At 41.4% G+C, this 24,341-nt stretch overlaps 1 protein-coding gene and 2 pseudogenes across 1 annotated transcript in view; 1 reads left to right on the top strand and 2 right to left on the bottom strand.

The window, feature by feature from the left end:
* Positions 1 to 401: 401 nt before the first annotated feature.
* LOC138839876 (GTP-binding protein 10-like) lies at positions 402 to 1,760 on the top strand (annotated as a pseudogene).
* Positions 1,761 to 4,284: 2,524 nt separating this feature from the next.
* Positions 4,285 to 4,523, bottom strand: LOC138839589 (dynein light chain Tctex-type 1 pseudogene; annotated as a pseudogene).
* A 10,721-nt stretch (positions 4,524 to 15,244) lies between these two features.
* The window catches only part of Fam120c (family with sequence similarity 120 member C), a 113,730-nt gene continuing 104,633 nt past the window's right edge, over positions 15,245 to 24,341 (bottom strand). The window contains exon 16 of the mRNA XM_070040402.1: positions 15,245 to 20,066. Within this exon, the coding sequence (XP_069896503.1) occupies positions 19,815 to 20,066 (252 nt within the window). The 3' untranslated portion in view covers positions 15,245 to 19,814. The remainder of the gene's footprint in view (positions 20,067 to 24,341) is intronic.

Below are 24,341 nucleotides of genomic sequence, written 5' to 3'. Positions count from 1 at the left end.
CATTTGAAACTGAGTTGTATGGAGAGTAAAATTTTTTTAATAAAAGTAGTGCAAATCATTGGCTCTAGATGTAGTAAAGATTTTGTGTGTATGTATATATTTGTAATAAATATATTTATATGTAATATATGTAATAAGTATATGTAATATATTTGTAATATATGTAAAATATATACACACAAATCTTTACTATATTTATCTACATATTTATATTCATATATATATATATATATATATAGAGAGAGAGAGAGAGAGAGAGAGAGAGAGCACTAAGGACCAAATTCAGAGCCCTGCACTTGCCAGGCAATGTGTTCTTCCACTGAGCTAAATCCCCAACCCCAAAGATTTGTATTTTGCGATAATTTATCAGGAATTTATTCCAGTCCTGGCCTGAAGCTGTCATGGTGCATTGCAGCTGCATGTTGTTCAGAAAGCATGGAAAATTCATTGATAAGCTAAGAGTCATCACCAAGGGAGGAAGTGGTGGAATGGGTTATCCTCGTTTAGGTAGAGACGGTGGAAAATGTGGTGATGTATGGGTTGTAGCAAATAAAAGAATGACATTAAGACAACTGAAAGACAAATATCCTCAGAAATGTTTTGTGGCTGGAGAAGGAGCAAACAGTCAGGTCAGTGCATTGAAAGGCTTCAAAGGAAAAGACTGAAATCCCCGTTTCTGTGGGTATTTCAGTAACTGATGAAAATGGGAAAATTATAGGAGAACTCAACAAAGAGGAAGACAGAATTTTGTAACCTGAAGGTTGCCTTGGTGGTAAATTCCTTACAAATTTCCTACCTTTGAAAGGCCAGAAGTGAACAATTCACCTTGACTTAAAACTGATAGCTGATGTTGGCCTAGTTGGATTCTCAAATGCTGGAAAATCCTCTTTCCTAAGTCAAGTTTCTCATGCAAAACCATTGATTTCTTATGCACTGACAAAATTAAAGCCTGAACTTGGAAAGATTATGTACAGTGACTTCAACCAGATATCAGTAGCTGATCTCCTGGATTTGATAGGGGGACATGGGAACAAAAGAATGGCCCACCAATTCCTCAAGCATATAGAATAAGAACAAGACAACTGCTCTTTGTTACTGATGTTTCTGGATTTCAGCTTTCTTCCCAAACTCAGTATAGAACTACCTTTGAAACCATAATGCTACTTACAAAAGAGTTGGAGTTGTACGAAGAACTTCATTCAAAACCTGCACTCCTGGCCATTAATAAAATGGACTCACCAGATGCCCAAAATAAATTTCATACACTGATACACCAATTCCAGAATCCTAAAGATTTTTTGAATATATTTGAAAAAGAAATGATTCCAGAAAAGATTGTGGAATTCCAACATGTCATCCCCATCTCTGCAATTACAGGAGAAGGAATTGAAGATTTTTTTTTTTTTTGGTCGGTCATGGGCCCTGAACTCTGGGCCTGGGCGCTGTCCCTCAGCTCTTCAGCTCAAGGCTAGCACTCTACCACTTGAGCCACAGCGCCACATCCTTTTTTTTCTTCTTATGTGGTGCTGAGGAATCGAACCCAGGGCCTCATGCATGCAAGGCAAACCCTCTACCACTGAGCCACCTTCCCAGCCAGGAATTGAAGAATTTTGAGTGTATATAGAAATCACTAGATGAACACACCAAGAGCACAAACATATCATGAGAAATAGTTGCTTAATTTAAGAACTCTCAATACAGTCGTATAGTTGGCTGCCATTAAAACATGTTTTTACAGGTTCCAGAAAGGGTATTTTTAAAATCTAGTAAAAAAAAAAAATAGAATACAGTCTAGTCCTAAGAAAGAAATTCTGTTATTTTTAACAATATGGATGAACTTGGTATACATTGTGTTCAGTAATAAGCTAAGCACAGGAAGATAAATACCACATGATTTAACTTCTATGCAGAATCTGAAAAGTTTGAACTGATAGAAACATTAGAATGATTGTTAGAGACAGGGAGATGGGAGGCTGGCCAAGATGTTAGTTAAAATGTAATTTTGAAAAAATTGTGTTGTGGGGCTGGGAAGGTGGCTCAGTGGTAGAGTGCTTGCCTTACATGCATGAGGCCCTGGGTTCGATTCCTCAGCACCACATAAGCAGAAAAATAAAAGCCGGAAGTGGCGCTGTGGCTCAAGTGGTAGAGCGCTAGCTTTGAGCTGAAGGACTGAGGGACAGCACGCAGGCCCAGTGTTTAGGCCCAAGACCGGACCCCCTCAAAAAAATTATATTGTGCAGTATGCTATCTATAGTTACAACAGCCGGGTGCTGGTGGCTCACTCCTGTAATCCTAGGTACTCAGGAGGTTGAGGTCTGAGGATTGTGGCTCAAAGCCATCCTGGGCAGGAAAGTCTGTGACTCTTATCTCCAATAAACCACCAGAAAACCAGAAGTGGCACTGTGGCTCAAGTGGTAAAGCACTCGCCTTGAGCTGAAGAGCTCAGGGACAGTGCCCAGGCCCAGAGTTCAAGCCCCACGACAGAAAATAATAATAATAATAATAATAATAATAATAATAATAATAATAATAATAATCGACATAAAAGACTTCACATAGTATGAACCAATATATTTGGGAGAGTTCACAATTTATATATATATTTTTTGTCGTGAGCCTTGAACACTGGGCCTGAGCGCTGTCCCTGAGCTCTTCAGCTCAAGGCTAGCGCTCTACCACTTGAACTACAGCACCACTTCCGGTTTTCTGGTGGTTTATTGGAGATTAGAGTTTCACAGACTTCCCTGCCAGGGCTAGCTTAGAGAACCGTAATCCTCGGATCTCAGCCTCCTGAGTAGCTAGGATTACAGGTGTGAGCCACTGGCGCCCAGCCACAATTTATAAATTTCTGCCTGGGCATGTGAAAAATAATCACAAATAGGAATTTTCCCTTTACATGAGTTTTATTGTAAAATGTATATATTAATTGTAAAAATATTCAAACAGTAGATAAAACCTATAGGAAAAATATTTTCTTCTTTCTACACGCAGTCCCTAAGTTCTTCCCAGAAAAAGCCATTGTTAATAGTTTAGGTTCTTGCAGAAAATTTTATTTATTTATTTATTTATTTATTTATTTTGAGGTCCGGTTGTGGGGCCTGAACTCTGGGCCTGGGCGCTGTCCCTCAGCTCTTCAGCTCAAGGCTAGTGCTCTACCACTTGAGCCACAGCGCCACTTCCGGCTTTTTTTTTTCTTTTTGCTTATGTGGTGCTGGGGAATGGAACCCAGGGCCTCAGGCATGCAAGGCAAGCGCTCTACCACTGAGCCACCTTCCCAGCCCCTGAGCTATCTTTCTTTAACCCATAATTTCCCTTACGAGTGTACTCTGTTTCTTTTCTTTTCCTTCCTTCCTTCCTTCCTTTTTCTTTCTTTTTCTTTCTTCCTTCCTTCCTTCCTTCCTTCCTTCCTTCCTTTCTTTCTTTCTTTCTTTCTTTCTTTCTTTCTTTCTTTCTTTCTTTCTTTCTTTCTTTCTTTCTTTCATCTTTTTGCCAGTTCTCCCTGAGCTTCTTTTTTTTTTTATTTTCCTGTCGGTCATGGGGCCTGAACTCTGGGCCTGGGCGCTGTCCCTCAGCTCTTCAGCTCAAGGGCTAACACTCTCACACTTGGGCCACTTCTGGCTTTTTCTGCTTATGTGGTGCTGAGGAATCGAAACCAGGGCCTCATGCATGCAAGGCAAGCACTTTACTTCTGAGCGGCCTTCTCAGCTCCCTGAGCTTCTTTTTGTTCAAGACTAGCACTCTACCACCTGAGCCACAGCACCACTTCTGGTTCTTTGTGTTTATGTGGACTGAGGAATCAAACTCAAGGCTTCATGCATGCTAGGCAAGCAGTCTACCACTAAGCCACATTCCCAGCCCTCTCTTCCTTAAAAAAAAAAATTGAAAAATTTATTATACTAACAGAAGTATAAATTATGGAAAATTAGTGTTTTTGAATCATTTAAGAAAGGACAGAACGTTTCCCACTAACAGATTTCAGTTTTTAGCACCTTTGAAAAGAAATACAGAGTTAAGATGTGGCAATACAAGCTGCATATTACAGAGAATTACTGTCTAACAGGGTGCCGTTTGTATAGCAGGACAGTCATTTGGTTTATTTCTCTACATGTTTGAAGACTGCCACAATACACGTAAAGAGGAAGAAGGTGTTCACTTAATTCACAGCTGGTGGTTAGAAGTTGGAGTAGAGATGCAACACCGGAAGCCCAGGCTGGACGCGGTAGTCCAAAGGCACTTATTATGCAGTACATCGTCTTGTTCTCCCATCGCACGGTGCAGATCCAGTCAGTGAAACTGTCTCAGAAGCAGGAACTTGCTGTGTGTAATCCAGCGCCATTCTTTTGCATAATTTGAATGGTTTCTCCAGATTGGCTTAAATTTTGTTCTACAACATTTGTGGTCCACTGATTGACTTTGCTGTGCTGGCAGGCATTACCACTGATGTCACTTTCAATGGCCTCTTTGACAATGTTGCTCACTTTGTCAACCACAAAAGAAGTCTCTGAAGCCTGGAAGTCTTCCATCTTCACTCCAGCGTGTCGCTTCCACTGCATCCCCACTTCCTTTTTTGAGCAGAGCCCCACAAAAAGATGTAGCAGGCTCCTAGTTCTGCTTGATTGTGATTGTGAACTGGAATTGTAGTCATTCAAACATTCTAATTCCTCTAATCATAATCTTCCTCACTAGTAGTGGGTGTGGCGGGTATTAAAAACAGGATAATACAACAAATATGGGGGGGGCGGGAGATGGGAGGGAAGGGATGGGAAGGGGAAACAAAGAGGAGGCAACGATGCTTGATAAGAAATGTACTCATTACCTTGCTCATGTAACCCCTCTGTACGGTATTTTAACAATAAAAAAGTATTAATAAAAAATAAAACAAATATGGAATATAATGTGCAATTTGCCATTTTTACATGAACAGGATAATATCATATTTTTTCATTTTCGACAAGATGCCTTGGAGATCTTTATACCATTGCAAACAAAACCATTTCTTTTAAACTACCACAGAGAATTCCTTCATTTGTGTGTGTCTAAAGTTGATTTCTTTACTCCCCTGAAAGATAAAGTGGCTTTAATTTTTCACTTTTATACTGCTTCAATGAACAACCTGGTATGGGCCACTTCGTGGCCAGGTGTATTTCTCTAGGTGGATACTCAAAAGTGAGTTTACTGGGCTATGGAAAATTGTTATTTTCCATTTTAATACAGACTTCTAGCATCTGGGATATAGCTCAGTGGTATAGTGTGTGCCTAGCATGCCCAATGCTCAGAATTCAACCCTCAACACAGTAAAGAATTTTTTTTAACATACTGCTGAATTGCTTTCCAAAAATACTATGCGGGAGGAGGGACAAAATTCAGAATTTGAAGCATCTGCCATTTTTACTTTTTGTTAAAGGAGAATTTAGTGACATAGAAGAGACTCGATTTGAAGAGAAGGAAAGAAGCAGAAACCACAAAGATGGTGGCAGGAAAGCAGACAATCACAGAGAAAGAAAAGCCAGATGTTCTGAGCTAGTCCCTGGCTCTCCTAACTGTCAAAAGGGAAATCAAAGGTTCCAATACATGGTAAAAATGGACTGACTGCTAACTCTAGCCCACAGATCACTCTCAAGTACACAGGCCTTAACCTTGGTACAGGTATTTGTGAGGTAGCGACTACTCACTCCAGTGTGGGAGGCTAGGCTTGATGAAAAAAGACATTATATGACTGGCTTTATCTAGGTGTGCAACAGTAAGTCACTTTTTTGAGAGAACCTATTGTTGGAAGCTGTTACTATGAGACCTGGAGCAATCAAGCTTAACAAATCATAGGACACTCTGCTATTGAATTTGGGTTTAAGTCATTTCTAAGAGTGGTTGAGGAGAGGGAGGAGGATCAAGGGAGGGCCCCAAAGAGAAGTTTGGACAATAGGAAGTTACATTGTTAGCTCAAATGCTAGAGGCGGTGCCTCAGGAAGCCTGACAGCGTTGGCTCCTGCCAAGTCAAGCAGAAGAAGCACTAGTGTAGTAGACATTGTATTCACTTACAGAGGAGTGCAGTGGCAACTTTACCAATAGAGGTGCCCTTAGAGGTTGTTGAGATGACAAAGGCAGCTGTTCCCTGGCAGTGTAGGAGTCTAGAGACTCCCTGGTGAGCAACACCAGGTAGGAGGCAGCTGGGACTGAGGGAATGGGAACCAGAGCTCTCTGCGGCTCTGCCCTCTCTGACCAGGACAGAATCCTATTACTTGAGGCATTACTTGAGAATAGCAATGAAGCTTTGAGCCTGAGGCTGCAAAGTGCCCACTAACTAGGGCCTGCCCCTAGCTCCATGTGCTGACTATGGAGTGAAACAGAGTCCTCTGTCCAGACCTATATCATGTGAAGTCCACTGCCTCTTGCACTCCATAGGGAGAGAGGGAAGGAGACAAATAGAAAGAACAATGAAAAAGTCATAGTTTGGTTTATATAACGCTGTCATTTGTTTTTTTGGTTTATTTGTTCTGATTTTGTCCCCCCACCCCCTATATATGATATAGGCCATGTATTTTTTTAACTGTATTTTGTGCCAGTTCTGTGGCTTGAACTCAGGGCCTGGATGCTGTGCCTAAGCTTCTTTTGCACAAAGCTAACACTCTGCCCCTTGAGCCACAATGTTACTTCTGGCTTTTTTTCTGCGTAGTTTCTTGGAGATAAAAGTTTCATGGAGTTCCAAGTATATTTTAGATATGAGACCCTTGTCCGTTGTATGGCTGGTAAAGATCTTCTCCCAATCCGTGGGCTTTCTATTGATCTTGCTAGCTATGTCCTTTGCCATGCAGAAGCTCTGCAACTTTATGCAATCCCATTTGTCCAACCTTTCTTTGATTTGTTGTGTTTCCGGGTCTCTATTCAGAAAATTTCGGCCTGAGCCAAGGAGACCTAGGGTTTCTCCTATTCCATCCTGTAATGTTTTCAGAGTGTCTGCTTTGACTTCGAGGTCTTTGATCCATTCGGAGTTGATTCTGGTGCAGGGTGATCTATAAGGATCTAGCTTTAGTTTTCTACATGTAGTTAACCAATTTTGCCAGCACCATTTACTGAAGAGGCTTTCTTCCATTCTATTGTTTTAGCTCCTTTATCGAAGATTAGATGGCTATAGGTCTGTAGGTTCATTTCTGGGTTTTCAATTCTATTCCATTGGTCCTGAGGTCTGTTCTTATGCCAATACCAAGCTGTTTTGTATTCTTTGTTTTTGTTTTTGGGTCCGGTTATGGGGCCTGAACTCTGGGCCTAGGCGCTGTCCCTCAGCTCTTCAGCTCAAGGCTAGCGCTCTACCACTTGAGTCACAGCGCCACTTCCGGCTTTTTTTTTTTTTTTTTGCTTATGTGGTGCTGAGGAATCAAATCCAGGGCTTTGAGCATGCAAGGCAAGCGCTCTACCACTGAGCCACCTTCCCAGCCCCCCAAGCTGTTTTGATTACTATGGCTTTATAGTAGAGTTTGAAATTTGGTATTGATATTCCTCCAGCAGTGTTCTTTCCGTTGAGGAGCGTATTTGCTATTCGGGGTCTTTTGTTGTTCCATATGAATTTTTGGATTAAATCCCCCAACAACAAATCCTCAAAGAAACAACTACCCAATAAATAAGTGGGCGAAAGACTTAAAGAGAAACTTCTCTGAAGAAGAAAGAAGGATGGCCAATAGACACATGAAGAAATGCTCAACATCCCTAGCCATAAAAGAAATGCAAATCAAAACAACATTGAGATACCACCTCACTCCAGTTAGAATGGCAAAAATCAAGAACTCTAACAACAACAGATGCTGGAGGGGATGTGGACAGAAGGGAACCTTACTTCATTGTTGGTAGGAATGTAAACTTGTTCAACCACTTTGGAAAGCAGTACGGAGGTTCCTCAAAAGACTCCACATTGAGCTCCCCTATGACCCAGCAATCCCACTTTTGGGCATTTACCCAAATGTTTACAAACAAGACCACACTAAAGCTACCAGCACAACTATGTTTATTGCAGCATTATTTACCATAGCCAAGATATGGAACCAACCCAGATGCCCTTCAGTAGATGAATGGATCAAGAAAATGTGGCATATATACACAATGGAATTCTATGCCTCCATCAGAAAGAATGACATTGCCCCATTTGTTAGGAAATGGAAAAACTTGGAAAAAATTATATTAAGTGAAGTAAGCCAGGCCCAAGAAACACAGGTCCCATGGTTTCCCTTATTTGCAATATCTAGTATATGTATGAGTCAAGCGGAAAAGGTCAGATAATGTGATGTTAGGAAAATGAACCCTTAGATATGTATTTTAATGTTTTTTTTCTTTCATGCATGTGTTTCTAACGCATTTATAAGATTATTTCTTTGTTGCTTTGTATGTCCCTCCCCCATAGTATAACCCCCGCTTTCACTATATTTGATGTCAGTATAACTTGTGGAGGAGATGGGGAAAAACAAGTTGTTTAAGGATTCAGGTGGACCTGTTGCAACAATGAGAAGTACAAATTGTCATGTCAAAAATGAGCTTTACAATGTCGGTGGGGGGGGGAAGGATTGGGTGTGGGGGGGAGGGGGGAGGCTGGGAAGGGAGGTGAAGGGTAAACAAAGGAGGAGGCTGCAATGCTTGGGAAGAAATGTATGCATTATCCTGCCCATGTAATTGTAACCCCTCTGTACAGTATGTTCACAAATAAAATAAAATAAAATATTAAAAAAAATTCGTGGACTTTTCTTCCAGGGCTGGCTTCAAACCATGATCCTCAGATCTCAGCTTTTAAGTAGGTAGGATTACAGGCGTGAGCTACCAGCACCCAGCAACTGTGAGACATTTTTTGTTTTGGTCAGTCGTAGGGCTTGAATTCTAGGCTTGGGCACTGTCCCTGCACTCTTCAGCTCAAGGCGAGTGCTCTACCACTTGAGCCACAGCACCACTTCAGGTTTTTGAGTGGTTTATTGGAGATAAGAGTCTCATGGACTTTCTTTTCTTTTCTTTTTTTAATCGGTTATGGGACTTGAGCTCTGGGCCTGGGTGCTGTCCCTCAGCTCTTCAGCTCAAGGCGAGCACTCTACCATTTGAGCCACAGCACCACTTCCGGTTTTCTGGTGGTTTATTGGAGATAAGAGTTTCATGGATTTTCCTGAGCAGGCTGGCTTTGAACTGTGATCCTCAGATCTCAGGCTCCTGAGTAGTTAGGATTACAGGCATGAGCCACCGAGCCTGGCTATTGTGATACTCTTATCTGATTAACCACCAAAAGGCCAAAAGTGGAGCTGTGACTCAGAAGTGGTAGAGCCTTCAGCACAAAATCTTAATCCTGAGTTCAAGTCTCAGGACCAGATGGTGAATTGGAGATAAGAGTCTTAAAGACTTTCCTCGTAGGCTGGCTTTGAATTGTGATTCTCAAATCTCAGCTTTCTGAGTAGCTAGGATTACAGGCATGAGCCACCAGCACCTAGCTTAGACTAATAGATTTATTTATTTGTTCATTTCACTTTCTTTTCCCTGCCCCCCTCTTTCTTCTTTTGGTTGGTTGTGGGGCTTGAACTCAAGGCTTGGGGACTGTCCCTAAGCCTCTTTTGTAAGCCTAGTACTCTACCACTTGAGCCACAGAGCCACTTTTGAGTGTTTAATTGGAGATAAGAGTCTCACAGGAGGGCTGGGAAGGTTGCTCAGTGGTAGAGCGCTTGCCTTGCATGCCTGAGGCCCTGGGTTCGATTCCTCACCTCAGCACCACATAAGCAAAAAGAAAAAAGCCAGAAGTGGCACTGTGGCTCAAGTGGTAGAGCACTAGCCTTGAGCTGAAGAGCTGAGGGACAGCGCCCAGGCCCAGAGTTCAGGCCCAATGACCGGACCCCCCACCCCCCCAAAAAAAGTCTCACAGGAACTTTTTTGCCCAGGCTGGCTTCAAACTATGAACCTCAGACCTAAGCTTCTTGAATAGCTAGGATTACAGGCATTGTGAGCCACCAGAGCCTGACTCCTAACAGATTTCTTTTTCTTTTTCTTGGTCATGGGGCTTGAACTCTGGGCCTGGGCACTGTCCTTGCACTCTTCAGCTCAAGGCTAGCTCTCTACCACTTGAGCCACAGCGCCACTTCCCTCCTAACAGATTTCTTAACACAAATTCTAAATGAAAGGAGGGCATGGAAGGACATAATTCAAGCCCTGAAAAATAGTAATTTTCAACCTAGTGTAGCTTTCATAATTAAGACAGAAAAAACAATCCTTCTATAATAAACAAAGGCTAAAGAAATTCATGACTACTAAACTAGAACTGTAAAATATGCTGTAAAGGAATACTATCCATAGAAGAAAAAGATCAAAACTTGGAAAATAAAGGAAAGAATAAATCCTACTAGATGAGTAGGTTAGCAAAGGAGGAATAAGGAAGAAGTAATTCTTTTTAATTTTGTAAAGGAAACTTGGCAGTTTTATTGAGTAACTAAGCAAGGAGGCTAGCAGACAAAAAGCAAATAGACAAGTAGAAAGGCACAGGCGCACTCTAACAGTGTGAGTGCTCTCAAAGGGAGAGCAACAGTAGGCTCTTTGACATTAGGGTTATTTATATGATAAAGGCAGTAGGTCTGACTTAAAGTTACGCAGAGATAGGTTTTTATTTTTGCTCTTCATCACCCCTGGTGTCTTTATACGTTCTAAGTTCCTGGTTATTGTTCTTTTTTTTTTTTTTTTTTTTTTTTTTGGGTCCGTCATGGGGCCTGAACTCTGGGCCTGGGCACTGTCCCTCAGCTCTTCAGCTCAAAGCTAGCGCTCTACCACTTGAACCACAGCAGCACTTCCGGCTTTTTTCTTTTTGCTTATGTGGTGCTGAGGAATTGAACCCAGGGCCTCATGCATGCAAGGCAAGCACTCTACCACTGAGCCACCTTCCCAGCCCCCTGGTTATTGTTCTTATAACTGAAAAAAGAAACTAAAATCAAGTGGCTCAAGTGGTAGAGTGCTAGCCTTGAGCAAAGGAAACTTAGGGACAATGCCAAGTCCCAGAGTTCAAGCCCCAGAACCCGCATCAAAAACAAAAACAAAACAAAACATCTGTGACTGTAGTGAAACTACATAAAACATATATTTGTAAATAATAGTTTTCATTTAAGTATGAAGTGTTTCCAAACTGAAGCAGGCTTCTATTGCTTCCCTTTAGTTTCAGGTGTTTCCTTTTATTTTATTTTTGCCAGTCCTGGGGCTGGAAGTCAAGCCCTGAGCACTGTCCCTGAGCTTCTTTTATTCAAGGCTAGCATTCTACCACTTGAGCCACAGCACCACTTCTGGCTTTTCCTGTGGTACTGAGGGCTTCATGCATGCTAGGCAAGGACTCTACGTAAGCCACCTCTCCAGTCCCTCAACGGTTTCTTTTTATAATTTGTATATGTAAGATACAAATTGGTTGGGGGAAGGCAAGACTAGTTAGCATCATTCAACAGTAATAAGAAGCTTCTAAAGGTTGGGTGCTGGTGGCTCATGCATGTAATCATAGCTACTCAGGAGGCTTAGATCTGAGGATCTCAGTTCAAATCCAGCCCAGTTAACCACAGAAAACCAGAAATGAAACTGTGGCCCAAATGGTAGAGTGCTAGCCTTGAGCACAAAAACTCAGAGATAGCACCAAGGCCCGGAGTTCAAGCCCCAGGACTAGCACCCCCTCCCCCCACTCCCAATAAAGCCTCTATAGTCCGAGCTTCAGACTCTACTTCAAGCATTCCTTTACTGCTCAAAGATGACTCTGCACCTTTTTTTCTCTCACAGACCAATTTTAAAGCCCACTTAAAAACTAAAAACTACTATTTAGGGATGAACCCTCACACTTAATCTTCCTTTGATCTTGCTACCAATATATCTTTTGCTTCAAGTCTATAATCTGCATTGTACAAAACACTGTTCAAAGGTGTTTTGGATGCCCTTCACGTATCTTCATTGAACACTTTGTTAAGTACATGCTATACAGCAGATGCTGTTGTATGGTAGATCCAGTCATGAGAACAGAGAAGCCACCACTTAAAAGGCTGAATTGGAGTCTTTATTGGAGCGCTAGTGGGCAGCAGGGGAGGCTCTAGCAACAAAGCCCTACCATCTTGAATACAACTAACACAGGGCTTATATGCCCCCCAAACACCCAAGGTACAATGAAATTAATCTTAGCAAAGTAGAAAGCAAATCATATGTGAACACAATCAAAGTAAAAACCAGTGAACATTTAAATCTAATAAAGATGTTAAATATAAGCCAAGACAAATCAAATGTGGACACAAGGGAAATCAAGAACCAATCATCTGGGGCTGGGAAGGTGGCTCAGTGGTAGAGCACTTGCCTTGCATGCCTGAGGCCCTGGGTTCGATTCCTCAGCACCACATAAGAAGAAAAAGCCGGAAGTGGCACTGTGGCTGAAGTGGCAGAGCGCTAGCCTTGAGCTGAAGAGCTGAGGGACAGCGCCCAAGCACAGAGTTCAGGCCCCACGACCGGACCCCCCCCCCCCAAAAAGAACCAATTATCTAAGGAGAGTAAGACTTTTCTGGAACCCACCAACTCAAAATACATCTGCAAACAAAGAATGTCCTTCACCATCAAGGCCCATTGCTCAGACCCAGTCTACTTACTTCAGTGCCAAGGACATGAGATAATCAAGCATAGACACTGCTTGTTTGTTCAATCCAAGAGCAGGATGCAACAAAGTGCTGTAGGGACAGCTGTGATGAGTTGGCACAGGGATCCTTAGTTGATAATCAGAAAAAGAATCAAAGGCATAGCTGAATTTTGTACGTATCTAGGATGGAGGAGTAAAGACTACTAGAGGCAAAGAGAGACATTCTACAAAATGGTACAGAAAATGAGAAGCTGTTATTAACTTAATGGATGTGTGGTGAACTTCATTGTCATTAGAGCTAGAAAAGTGATCAGAAAGCTGGGTGCTGGTGACTCATGCCTATAATCTTAGCTACTCAAGAGGCTGAAATCTGAGAATCGCAGTTCAAAACTAGGGTGGGCAGGAAAGTCTATGAGACTCTTATCTCCAATTAACCACCAGAAAACTGGAAGTGGTGCTATGGTTCAAAGTGGTAGAGCACTGGTCTTGAGCTGAAGAGCTCAGGGACAGACAGCACCCAGACCCCGTGTTCAACCCCCATGACTGACAAAAAAAAGTGGCCAGAGATCAATAAAGACAGTACCACTGCTGTTGTTCAGTAGTATATTAGGACTTTGGAAACAGATAAGCATGGTAGATTAAAGCAATTCTTTGTGTTTATGTGCTGCTGATCCTGGGGATTAAAGTCAGGGCCTGAGTGCTGTCCCTTTGCTTTTGTGCTCAAGGTTAGCACTCATCACTTGAGCCACAGCTCCACTTCCAGCTTTTTGGCTAATTGGAGATAAGAGTGCAATAGATGGGCTGGGAATGTGCTTAGTGGTAGAGGGCTTGCCTAGCATGCATGAAGCCCTGGTTCAATTTCTCACATAAATAGAAAAAGCCAAAAATGGTGCTGTGGCTTAAGTGGTGGAGTGCTAGCCTTGAGCAAAAGAATTTCAGGGACAGTGCCCAGGCCCTGAGTTCAAGCCCCAGGTCTGGCAAAAAGAAAAGAAAAGAAAAGAAAAAGAGTGCCATAGACTTTCTTGCTCAGGCTAGCTATGAACTGAGATACTTAGATCTGTCTCCTAGCTAGGATTACAGGCAAGAGTCATCTGTGCCTGTCTATATGCAATAGTTCTCAAACCTCACTTGTGTCATAAATTGATTAAAAAACCTGGACAAGGGCTGGGAAGGTGGCTCCGTGGTAGAGCGCTTGCCTTGCATGCATGAGGCCCTGGGTTCGATTCCTCAGCACCACATAAGCAAAAAGAAAAAAGCCGGAAGTGGCGCTGTAGCTCAAGTAGTAGTGCGCTAGCCTTGGGCTGAAGAGCTGAGGAACAGCGCCCAGGCCCAGAGTTCAGGCCCCGTGACTGGACCCCCAGCCAAAAAAAAAAAAACCCTGGACAAAAGCCAGACACTGGTGGCATCTCATATGCCTGTAATCTTAGCTACTGAGAAAGTTGAGATCTGAAGATTGTAGTTCACAGCTAGTTCAGGCAGATGCTTATCAATTAACCAGCAAAAAGCCTTAAGTGAAACCTTTGCTCAAGTTGAGAGCTGGGATGGGGTGGGGAATCTAAGGCTCTGAGGTAAGTACTAACATCCACATGCACACATGTGCACACACACACACACACACACACACATACACACACACACACACACACACACACACACACATATAGGCCTTTTCAGTGGAAAAAAGTCCATTTACTCAGGCACAAAATAGTGCTTACAATTGCCTAGTTAGGAGTTAAGACTAGGAAGCAAACACAATAGTCCAGGTGAGAAATGATGAGGCCTGAACTGAGCCACAGAAATGAGGTCAGGCAAGATATGATGTAATAAACAGATCTTGTCACTGACTGGATTTGAAAAACAAGGAAAAGGCAGGAGTCTTATGATAACCAGCTCTTTAGCTGGGTGATGGTGGCTCAAAGCCTGTAATCTTAGCTACTCAGATAGGTTTGAAGGCAGCCATGGCAGGAAAGTGTTTAAGACTTTTATCTTCAACTAACCACAAAAGGCTGTGGCTCAAGTGGTAGAGTGCTAGCCTTGAGCAGAAAAATTCAGGGACAGCACCCAAGCCTTGAGTTCAAGCCCTACAACCGCCAAGAAAAAAAAACCCAACACACAAACAAAACCCATAAATGATAACCAATCCCCCTAGGTCAGTTTGTAGTTTAGGCAACTGAGTTGATAGGAATATCACTCATGGAGTAGCAAACTTAAAAAAGGTTCTGTGTGGGAAATGTTAAATGAAAACTAGCTTTAGATCATCGAAATCAAAAGATGAATCAGAAAGCTAAATATACTATTCAATTTGATAATTCTTTTTTTTTTTTGGGGGGGGGTCCGGTCGTGGGGCTTGAACTCTGGACCTGGGTGCTGAGCTCTTCAGCTCAAGGCTAGCGCTCTACCATGTGAACCACAGTGCCACTTCTGGGTTTTTTCTTTTTGCTAATGTGGTGCTGAGGAATCAAACCCAGGGCCTCATGCATGCAAGGCAAGCGCTCTACCACTGAGCCACCTTCCCAGCCCCTCAATTTGATAATTCTTGTGAGGGGTCTCCTGCTCTGACATGCTCTGATACCAACATCTCTGTGCGATGTTTTCAGTCTGTAGAAAGGTATCAAATGATGGGAAAATAAAATTCCACACACCCAGTATTATTTCACATTTTTTTACTAAAAGAATAAACTTTTATTAAGCGCTGTAAGTTTCTTTCCATCAGCATTAACAGAACAACAGACCAAATTCCATCACAGAACAACTCCAGAGACATTCTCATTCCTTTCTGAAACATTTTCATTAACTTCTGCAGTTTCCCCAAAGAAGCATCCATTCAAACTTACATTAATAAACTATGGAGCTTTTGTGGTGAGGTGGGCCAAAAAAGGCAGGGAATTTGGAATCTGGGAGTGGGAAAGAGAAATACGTATTATCCATCCACTAAACACACTGTCAAGAGCACAGGAGAAGAGATAGTAACACAGGAAAAAAAACAATGAAAGAATTTACTTTTGTCATTAACATTATTTACCAGGGAGCACTAAAAATCACTGACTTTTTGCAGTTAAAGTTTCTTTATCTAGTGTGTTAGTCTAATAATAGAATAAAATAAAAGGTAGGAGGGGAAATGCCTTCTAGGAAGTCATTAAAATGAAGTCATCAGATTTGGCAGGGTTATGAGATTAATAAAATCTGAAATATTCAGTTTGCTTCATTTACATGAAATTCACTAGCCATTAGTTACTACCAACACAGATGAAAACAGCATTTATAAAAAGTACAGGGGCAATGGCAAAAGCTGAAATGGGCACCCTAGCACAGGGGATGTTTTGTTTTGTTTTTAACTTGGTGAAGATGGTTTTGTTTTTTAAAAAAGACAGTTGTTTTTGAACACCAAAATAGTCTTGGACAATATTGAAGGTAACCAGCAGTAATAGGGAAATAGGTGCACTGAGCCGCCGTCTACCTGCACCAGCAGACTACTGCAATAAGCGAAGGGGAAAGAGCAAGTCAAATAAGATGCCAAAGTCATGGGAGGGGAAAATATAGGGCAAATACAATGGAATAGTGAAAACTTACCCCCCACCCAACCCCAAGCATATTTAGGAAATATGCACCCGGAAGTGAACAAGTATGATTAAACCTTAGTAGAATTACACTAACTACTTAACTGTGGTCTACTTGTATTGTCCTTTCAAAGGAGTATGTGTGTGTGTAGGGGGGGGGGTCTTAGAGGCTGAAATGGTGGCACTGGTATGCCCACAGGAGCCTTCTAAGATTCCAAAGGACTGGCTCATCATAACCAAAAAGCTACTCCCATATTCTTTCTACCCTACCTAAGCATTCCTGCCCCCACCACCCACCTTAACCACCCACCCTAATGCCTTGTCTGGCTGTTTTGCTCTGATTAAAAAATAGTGATGTGACTTGGCCAACAATGTCAGAAAATCAAGATGGAGACAAATCAAATGTCCCTAACCAAAATAAGTACCAGTTTTTGGGCTTTAGTTTATTCAAAATTCTACTGGGTCAGAATGAAAATGATACAGATGAGCAGAAGTCTGTCAGGTCTGGTCCAGACCAGACTGTCCAGAATGACCCCAAGACATGCTAGCAGAAATTAAGATCTGCAACCCCTTGGGGATCAGTGGCCATACACAACCAGTGTGTTTTAGCTTGTGGCCATACAAAGTGAAGGGGTCATTTATGGGGTTTCCAACATGATTTTGTTTGAAAGTGGCCACGTCCCAGTCAGAAATGGAACCTCAGATAAAGGATGAGAGTCTCTCCAAGTGGCACAGCAAACATCAGTTAGATCTTCTCTTCCCCAATTTGTCCTCTGCTTAGAAAAAAGTTTGTTTTCCAGTAATCAGCCTTAGCTTTGTGGCTTTTATTCATGTGTTTTGGTATATGAATTTAAATTTGGGAATATGGCCCTTCATAGTTCTTTCTTTCAATCTTTTAAACCCCAAATACTGAATACAAATAAAAAATCAGAGTTGGAGGTGAACCACTTATTTCACCCTAGGTCAAGCTAAGGTAAAAGTCAAGGTGTGTAGAAGGGAAACAAGCAAGCCTTTTGGTAAACTGGAATCATCCCTGTGAAAGAAGCAGTTTTACTTCTCACAGTGAATGCCTACAAACTAAGAATCTTAATGCTATGAGTTAACAATACTGGCACCCGACTATGTCAGATACATTCAAGATGCATGGAAACAGCAACTGAAAAGAGACCTTACATTTAACTCCAAATACTTTCTATTCAATATATATCCATATGTGTATAACCATTCTCTCACAGTTTAGTGATTCTGGTTACTTTTAGAGTTCCAAAGGTTCATCTCTCTGTGGCACATAAAGAAAATTCCAAGCCATCTCAATTTACTGAGTCCCCTCCCTTGCTGAGTCTAAAAGTCCTAACCTTTAAGATGTTGTGAAAAGTTAGGAAGGTCCAAGAGGGATCAAATTGGGAGCTCATTCAAAAGAGAAAGTTGTCATATACTTTTTCCTGCTTACATATGGCTAAGTGTATACTTTTGTCATCCTTCTTAGGTTTATGTAAGAAGTATTTGGGCAGGTGGCAAGGCATTCTAGGGCTCCTTCCCCTGCAAATACTGGGTTCATTTAAACTGGGCCAGACTAGAATTAAATAGCCGGACAGTTTTCAGTTTCTTGAGATACAGTCATTGTAAGTGAGCAGTTAGCAAACAGCCTTCTGGTTGTCTGGGAAAAAAAATCACCAAGGATCTGCTGTGGGTTAAGGTGCATGGGTTATTTTCTTTTTCAAAAAGAGAACCCTGCTAGAAGTCTAGTCAGTTGTATTCCTGTAGAAATGGTACTTCTTGGGCAATAATATCATAAAGCCCAAAAGAAAGTAGGTGAGGCTGAAAGCCTCAATTCCTGAATGAAGATATAATGCTTATCTGTTGCAGCCATGTTTCCATCCCTCATACTAGGGCTTCCCAAGGAGGGAAACTGGAAATGCAAGGTTGTTTCAAGATTATTTCCAGCAAGGAGGAATAGCCTCTTTATCCTGGACAGATCTTGGCCACACAGGGCCGAGAATCTTTTACAGAGTATTTTTCAAGGCCGAGGCTAGTGTCCTCTGAATTCTTCCTTGCAAAGCAAATGAAAAGATCCGGTAGTCAAAATGTCAATGAACAAATGAAACAATCTAGGATGTAAAATCAACTTGTCAAATTTCCTCACACTTCCCTACCCCATCTTTCCAATGCTAGTTCTCCCTCCAGGGACGCATGTCAACCAATTCTTACCTGATCCAATTTGATCCTGGAGTTCCACAAGAAATTTCTTCCAAAATTGGCTGAAAGGCCTTTCTAATAGTAATCACCTCCCATCCCCGTTTCCTTTCCAAACCTTCATAAAGAAATGCCAAACTCTTCCCAATCACATTTCAACCTCCCTTTTTCAGTATATGGGATGTGAGGGCTCTGTTCAAAGTGAAGCTTGTAACAACCCAAGTGTTTGTTGTTCTCAACAGACAATCTCTGGAAAGTACTTTGTGTCTGATTTAGAGTAGCCCATCTTCTTATAATTGTGACGGGCAGTGACTTAGTAAGGATTTCAGATTTAAAGTGTGATCTTTTAAACCCACCACTCCATAGCAGTGGAAGCATTTCTGGGAAATTCAGTAAATCCTCTGGGAAATCACCATGTAGGTATGCATGTGTATACATATACATATACACACACATTTATATATATATATATATATAAAATATGTATAGATAAATAGATCTGTCTCTTTATATAAAGGGTATGTGTATGCATACAGATACACACATTCTCATATATATATATATATGTATATATATATATACACACACACACACCCATACACACACCCATACACACATAACACACACATACACACTGAGTCTTTTGAGTCCCTTTTGTACTCAGTTTCATAACATTGATTCTTACCCCTTTCAGGGTGTGGGCAGCAGAGAGTGGGTGAACTGCACCATATCTTCTATTTTACAAACAATGCACTGGTTGAGAGGCAGGAAAAATCTGCCCAGTACTTTTCTGACTCACTTGAATCTCCCAGTACAAAGGCCATTGGTAGTTTGTTTTTTTGTTTTTTTTTTAAAAAAGTATAAAATAAAACACAAAATAAAATAACCAATACTACTCACTGCCCTGAAAACATCTACCTATCTGATTGTCAGGCCAGAGCTAGAGGTGGCATACAAAATCCTGGAGTAGATGAGTTAGAAAAAAAGAATGAAGAGGAGGTGGATACAGATCTTATATCAAGGCCTCCCCACCACCTCGCCATAGACAGTTGTCCCCTCAATCCCATATTTATCACACAAGTGTGTAAATGACTATAATGTTAAACACTTAGAAAAACAAAGCTGGAATTTTACGATAGGACTTTATGTGTTAACCCTTGCTTTCTTTCTGACAGTTACTGCCTTACTAGACTCCCAGTGGAGATAAAGTGAATACTGGTGCGATAGATTCAATTTAAGAATTAGAGCTAGTCTTGTTGCTATTCATCTTTAAACAGAAATTTCCCAGCTTTCGAAGTCTGGAGCCCCAGAGAAAAAAATATGGAAGGGGAAAATGTGTATACAATAGGACATCCCATGAAAATCCTGGACAAATCAAGGGTGAGCATTATAACCTCCTCTAACTTGGGCCTCCAATCAGAAAAGTACAGTTTTCCCCTCTTCCTAACTGGTAAGACTATGTTCAGCTTGTTAGTCCTCTAGTCCTCTTTCCCGTGTGCTACCGTTTCTAGCTTCTGCTCTTGTAAGTGGTTCTTCTCTCCATTCTTCACAGGGAAGCAGCGGTTAGCATTATCACATACATTGCTGTCTCTGGATAAGGCACACTGTGAAGGAGCTGGAAGACGATCATTTTTCTCTTCCTTAATCAATGTGCCATTGTTTCCATTTATCTGGGAGTGGGATCGACCTTGATGAAGCTCTAGAGATTTAGAAATTCCATCTGCAGAACCCTGGTTAAACAAAAACAAAAACAAAAACAAAAACCAGAGATGTTCAGATGAAATGAAAATCCCAAACTAGCTGGCCCTTCCCAAGCATGTTCATGAGCTAGCCTGAGGAAGCTGCTTCACTTCTTCAGAAATACTATCTAATATATTTGGGTACTATCTTGCCTGAGAAGTTAGGATATAGCAAATGGATCCAGTGATGAGACAATAATGACACAGCTACTACTTAGAAAGCTTTATATTTTTCTAACATTTATATGACCTAACTGGTAAATATTATGATGTTCCATTTACAGATGAGGAAGCTATGGCTTAGGAAGATCAAGCTAACTTGCTCAAGATATAAAGTAATGGAGTCAAGATTCTACTCCAGGTGAGTCAGCCTCTGTTCTCTTAACTGCCATGAAATACTGACCAATGCTAGCAATTGGATGAGTGAATGAAAGGAAAGAAAAAAGCCCAGATCTTCGCATGATATTTCACAGAACTCTTATAACTGAAAAGCAATCAGATGCCAGTGGCTCCTGCCTGTAATTGTAGCTCCTCAGGAGGGTCTGAGGATAATGGTTCAAAGCTAGCTTGGGCAGGAAGATTCTCTGAGACTCTTATCTACATCACCAAAAAAGCTACAAGTGGAGCTGTGGCTCAAGTGGTAATGTGCTAGCCATGACTAAAAAAAGTCTCAAGGACAGTGCTCAGATTCTGAGTTCAAGTCTCAGGACCACTACAACAAAAGCCAAGCCAAGCCAAGCAATCTTTGTTTCTCATGTAATCTCAGGAATGTGAGTGCTATTTTGAATGACATGAACTGTATTATCAAGCAGTGAAGTACCAACTCTTGATCAATATTATTAGAAATATTGACAGATTCTGATTTCTAATGGTAATACTACATTACTACTATTCTATTATTTCTTTTAGCTCTTGGTTGGTACTCTAGCACTGGAGCCATGCACTTCCAGTACATATTGCTCATTTTATTTACTCATTTTGTGCTGGTACTGGGGCTTGAACTCAGGCCTGGGTGCTGTCCTTGAGCTTTTTTGCCCAAGGTTGGTGCTCTGCTGCTTGAGCCACAGCTCCACTTCCAGCTTTTTGGTGTGGTTAATTGGAGATAAGAGTCTCAGGGATTTTCCTGCCTGGACTGCCTTTGAACCACAATCCTCAGATCTCAGCTTCCTGAGTAAGCTAGGATTATAGGTGTGAGCCACTGGTGCCTGGCTATATATGGTGTTACAGATAAGACAATATAAGCTCAAAGATCACTGACTTAATCCCAAGGCCTTGTTCTTTCCAAAAAGATAAAATTGTTGTCAATTATAAATAATGACTACCAATTTTTATTGAGCATTTCCTAAGTTTCAGGCTCTGTGCAAAATACTTTACATGTATTAGCTCATTTAATCCTCATACCTTGTAAAGTGGATACCACTGTCTCCATTTTACAGATAAGGAGAACACCACACAGAGAGGTTAAATAGCTTGCCGAGGTCACAAAACTGGTCAACAGCAGATCAGATGAAAAGCTAAATTATTTGGCTCCAAAGTCTGTACAATATAGGGCTTATTAGGAATTGTTGCCCAAGAACATTGGAAGTACAATGGAGCTAGTAAAAATCCAGACAATAGATGGAATTAGCCACCTGGGGGACTCAAAAAAGAAATAATAATAATATCATTATTTCAAGTAAATGACTTAGGAATTTGAGAACATATAAAATTCCAGGGGCCTAGGAATAATCTCAGAAAGACCAGCACTACAGTGTAAGGACATTTGATATGCTGGAACAATTCATCTTTTCAGACTCATTAGACAAGGGTAGCCAAACAGAAAAAGGAGTCAGCAAGGCTGTTTGCTAGTGGCTCACACCTATAATCCTAGCTACTCAGGAGGCTGAGATCTAAGATCAAGGTTCAAAGCCGGTCCAGGCAGGAAAGTCCTTGAGAGTTATCTCTAATTCCACCAAAAAATTGGAAGTGGAGCTGTGGGTCAAGTGGTAGATCACTAGCCTTGAGCAAAAAACAAAATGAACAACAACAACAAAAAACAAAACAAAACAAGAAACCTCAGGGACAGTTCCCAGGCCTAGAGTTCAAGCCCTGGGACTGGCAAAAACAAACAATCAGGAAAAAGAATACAAATAAACAAATAAAAATTTATGGGGGAAGGGAAAGGGAAAAAAACAAATTGTTTAAATAGGGATACAGGTGGACCCATTGCAACAATGAGATGTACAAAATACTATGTTGAAAAACCAACTTTACAACTTTGGCGGGGAGAGGAGGAGAATGTAGTCTTGGAGATGGGAGGGCAGGAATGGTAGGGGAAAAACAAAGGAGAAGGCAACAATGCTTGATAAGAAATGTACTCATTACCTTGCTCATGTAATTGTAACCCCTCTGTACGGTATTTTCACAATGAAAAAACTTATTAAAAATTTATGGTATATTGCATTTACTTTTTTCCCTCTTTTTACTGGCATATATTCATTGTACAAAGGTATTTCATTGTGATATTTTCATACATGCACACTTAGTATTTTTCAATAACTCTTAACAATACATGAGCTTATCAAAACCATATGAATACCCTGATAGGTACTAATTACTCTGTTTTATTTATTTATTTATTTGGTCTGGTCATGGGGCCTGAACTCTGGGCCTGAGCGCTGTCCCTCAGCTCTTCAGCTCAAGGCCAGTGCTCTACCACTTGAGCCACAGCACCACTTCCGGCTTTTTTGTTTTTGCTTATGTGGTGCTGAGGAATCGAATCCAGGGCCTCATGCATGCAAGGCAAGCGCTCTACCACTGAGCCACCTTCCCAGCCCTGTTTACTCTGTTTTAAATGGGAAGAAATTGAGGTTCAGAAGAATGAGGGTCTTGCCCTAAATTATCTACAGCCTGAGCTAACTAATTCCATAGCCCTGCACCGCGTAGATTCCAATATAGTTAACAACTCTCACTGCTAGAGACAAGAGTCAGACCCATGTCTGACTGAGTACACATAATTTTAAACATCACTGCCAGTTTTCTTTCTCTTAGACCAAGTCACAAAGGGCCTAGTATCAGAAGTCTGCTTGAAATTGCAACAATGATGTCACTGTTTATTGAGGTCATTTTTGGTTTAAGATGGGTTTCACTATGTAGCCCAGACTTGAAACTCATGATCCTCCTACTTCAGCGTGCTGTATCCTGAGGATTACAGGTGTATGCCACAAGAACAGCCGATTTACTGAGTTCTTACTACATGCCAGACACATGTTCTAAACTACATTATTTGCAGTGTCTCATTAAATCATTACAAAACCTATGAAGTACATATTACTCCTCCTATCTTATGGATAAGAAAAAAGGAAATCTTTCTCTTAACTAGAATTGCTGTGGGCAACTATTATCTACGCTAGGGAAACTCTTGCATTGATTTTGTTTTAATCTAATATGTATTTCCTGGACACAGCTGCTGCTGCCTAATTGCTGAGTTTTGTTGTTGTTGTTGATCGTGGGGCTTGAACTCTGGGCCTGGGCACTGACCCTGAGCTCTTCAGCTCAAGGCTAGCATTCTACCTTTTGAGCTACAGCTCCACTTCTGGTTTTCTGGAGATAAGAGTTTCACAGACTTTCCTGTCTGGGCTGGCTTCGAACTAAGATAGATACTCATATTTCAGCCTCCTGAGTAGCTAGGATTACAGGTGTGAGCCACTGGTGCCTGACTGATTTCTTTTTTTGCTGTTTTTAGAGCTTGAAATCTGGGCCTGGGCTCTGTTCCTGAGCTTGTGTGCTCAAGGAGGGTGGTCTACCACTTAACCCACAGCCCCACTTCTGGATTTTTGTAATTAATTGGAGATAAGAGTATCATGAGGCTGGAAAAATGGGCTAGTGGTAGAGTGCTTGCCTAGCATGCGTGAAGCCCTGTGTTTGACTCCTTAGTACCACATAAACAGAAAAAGCCAGAAGTGGTGCTGTGGCTCAAGTGGTAGAGTGGCAGCCTTGAGCAAAAGAAGCTCTGGGACAGTGACCAGGCCCTGAGTTCAGGCCCCAGGCCTGGCAAAAAAAAGTCTCATGAATTTTTCTGCCCAGGCTGGCTTTGATATTTGATCCTTAGATCTCAGTCACCTGAGTAGCTAGGATTACAGGAATGAGTCACAGGTGCCAGACTTCGTAAGCATTTCTTATGATCAAAAATCAGTACTTATATCTTATTCCCTTCCTTTCCCTTTAAGACCCCCAGTCATAACCACATAGCTATTTCTGTGATATTGGTTAGTGTGAGTCAACCAG

Source organism: Dipodomys merriami, unplaced genomic scaffold (assembly GCF_024711535.1).
Source record: "Dipodomys merriami isolate MVZ:Mamm:240054 unplaced genomic scaffold, mDipMer1.0.p SCAF_3, whole genome shotgun sequence".
Taxonomy (NCBI): domain Eukaryota; kingdom Metazoa; phylum Chordata; class Mammalia; order Rodentia; family Heteromyidae; genus Dipodomys; species Dipodomys merriami.
This window is presented reverse-complemented; position numbering and strand designations above follow the sequence as displayed.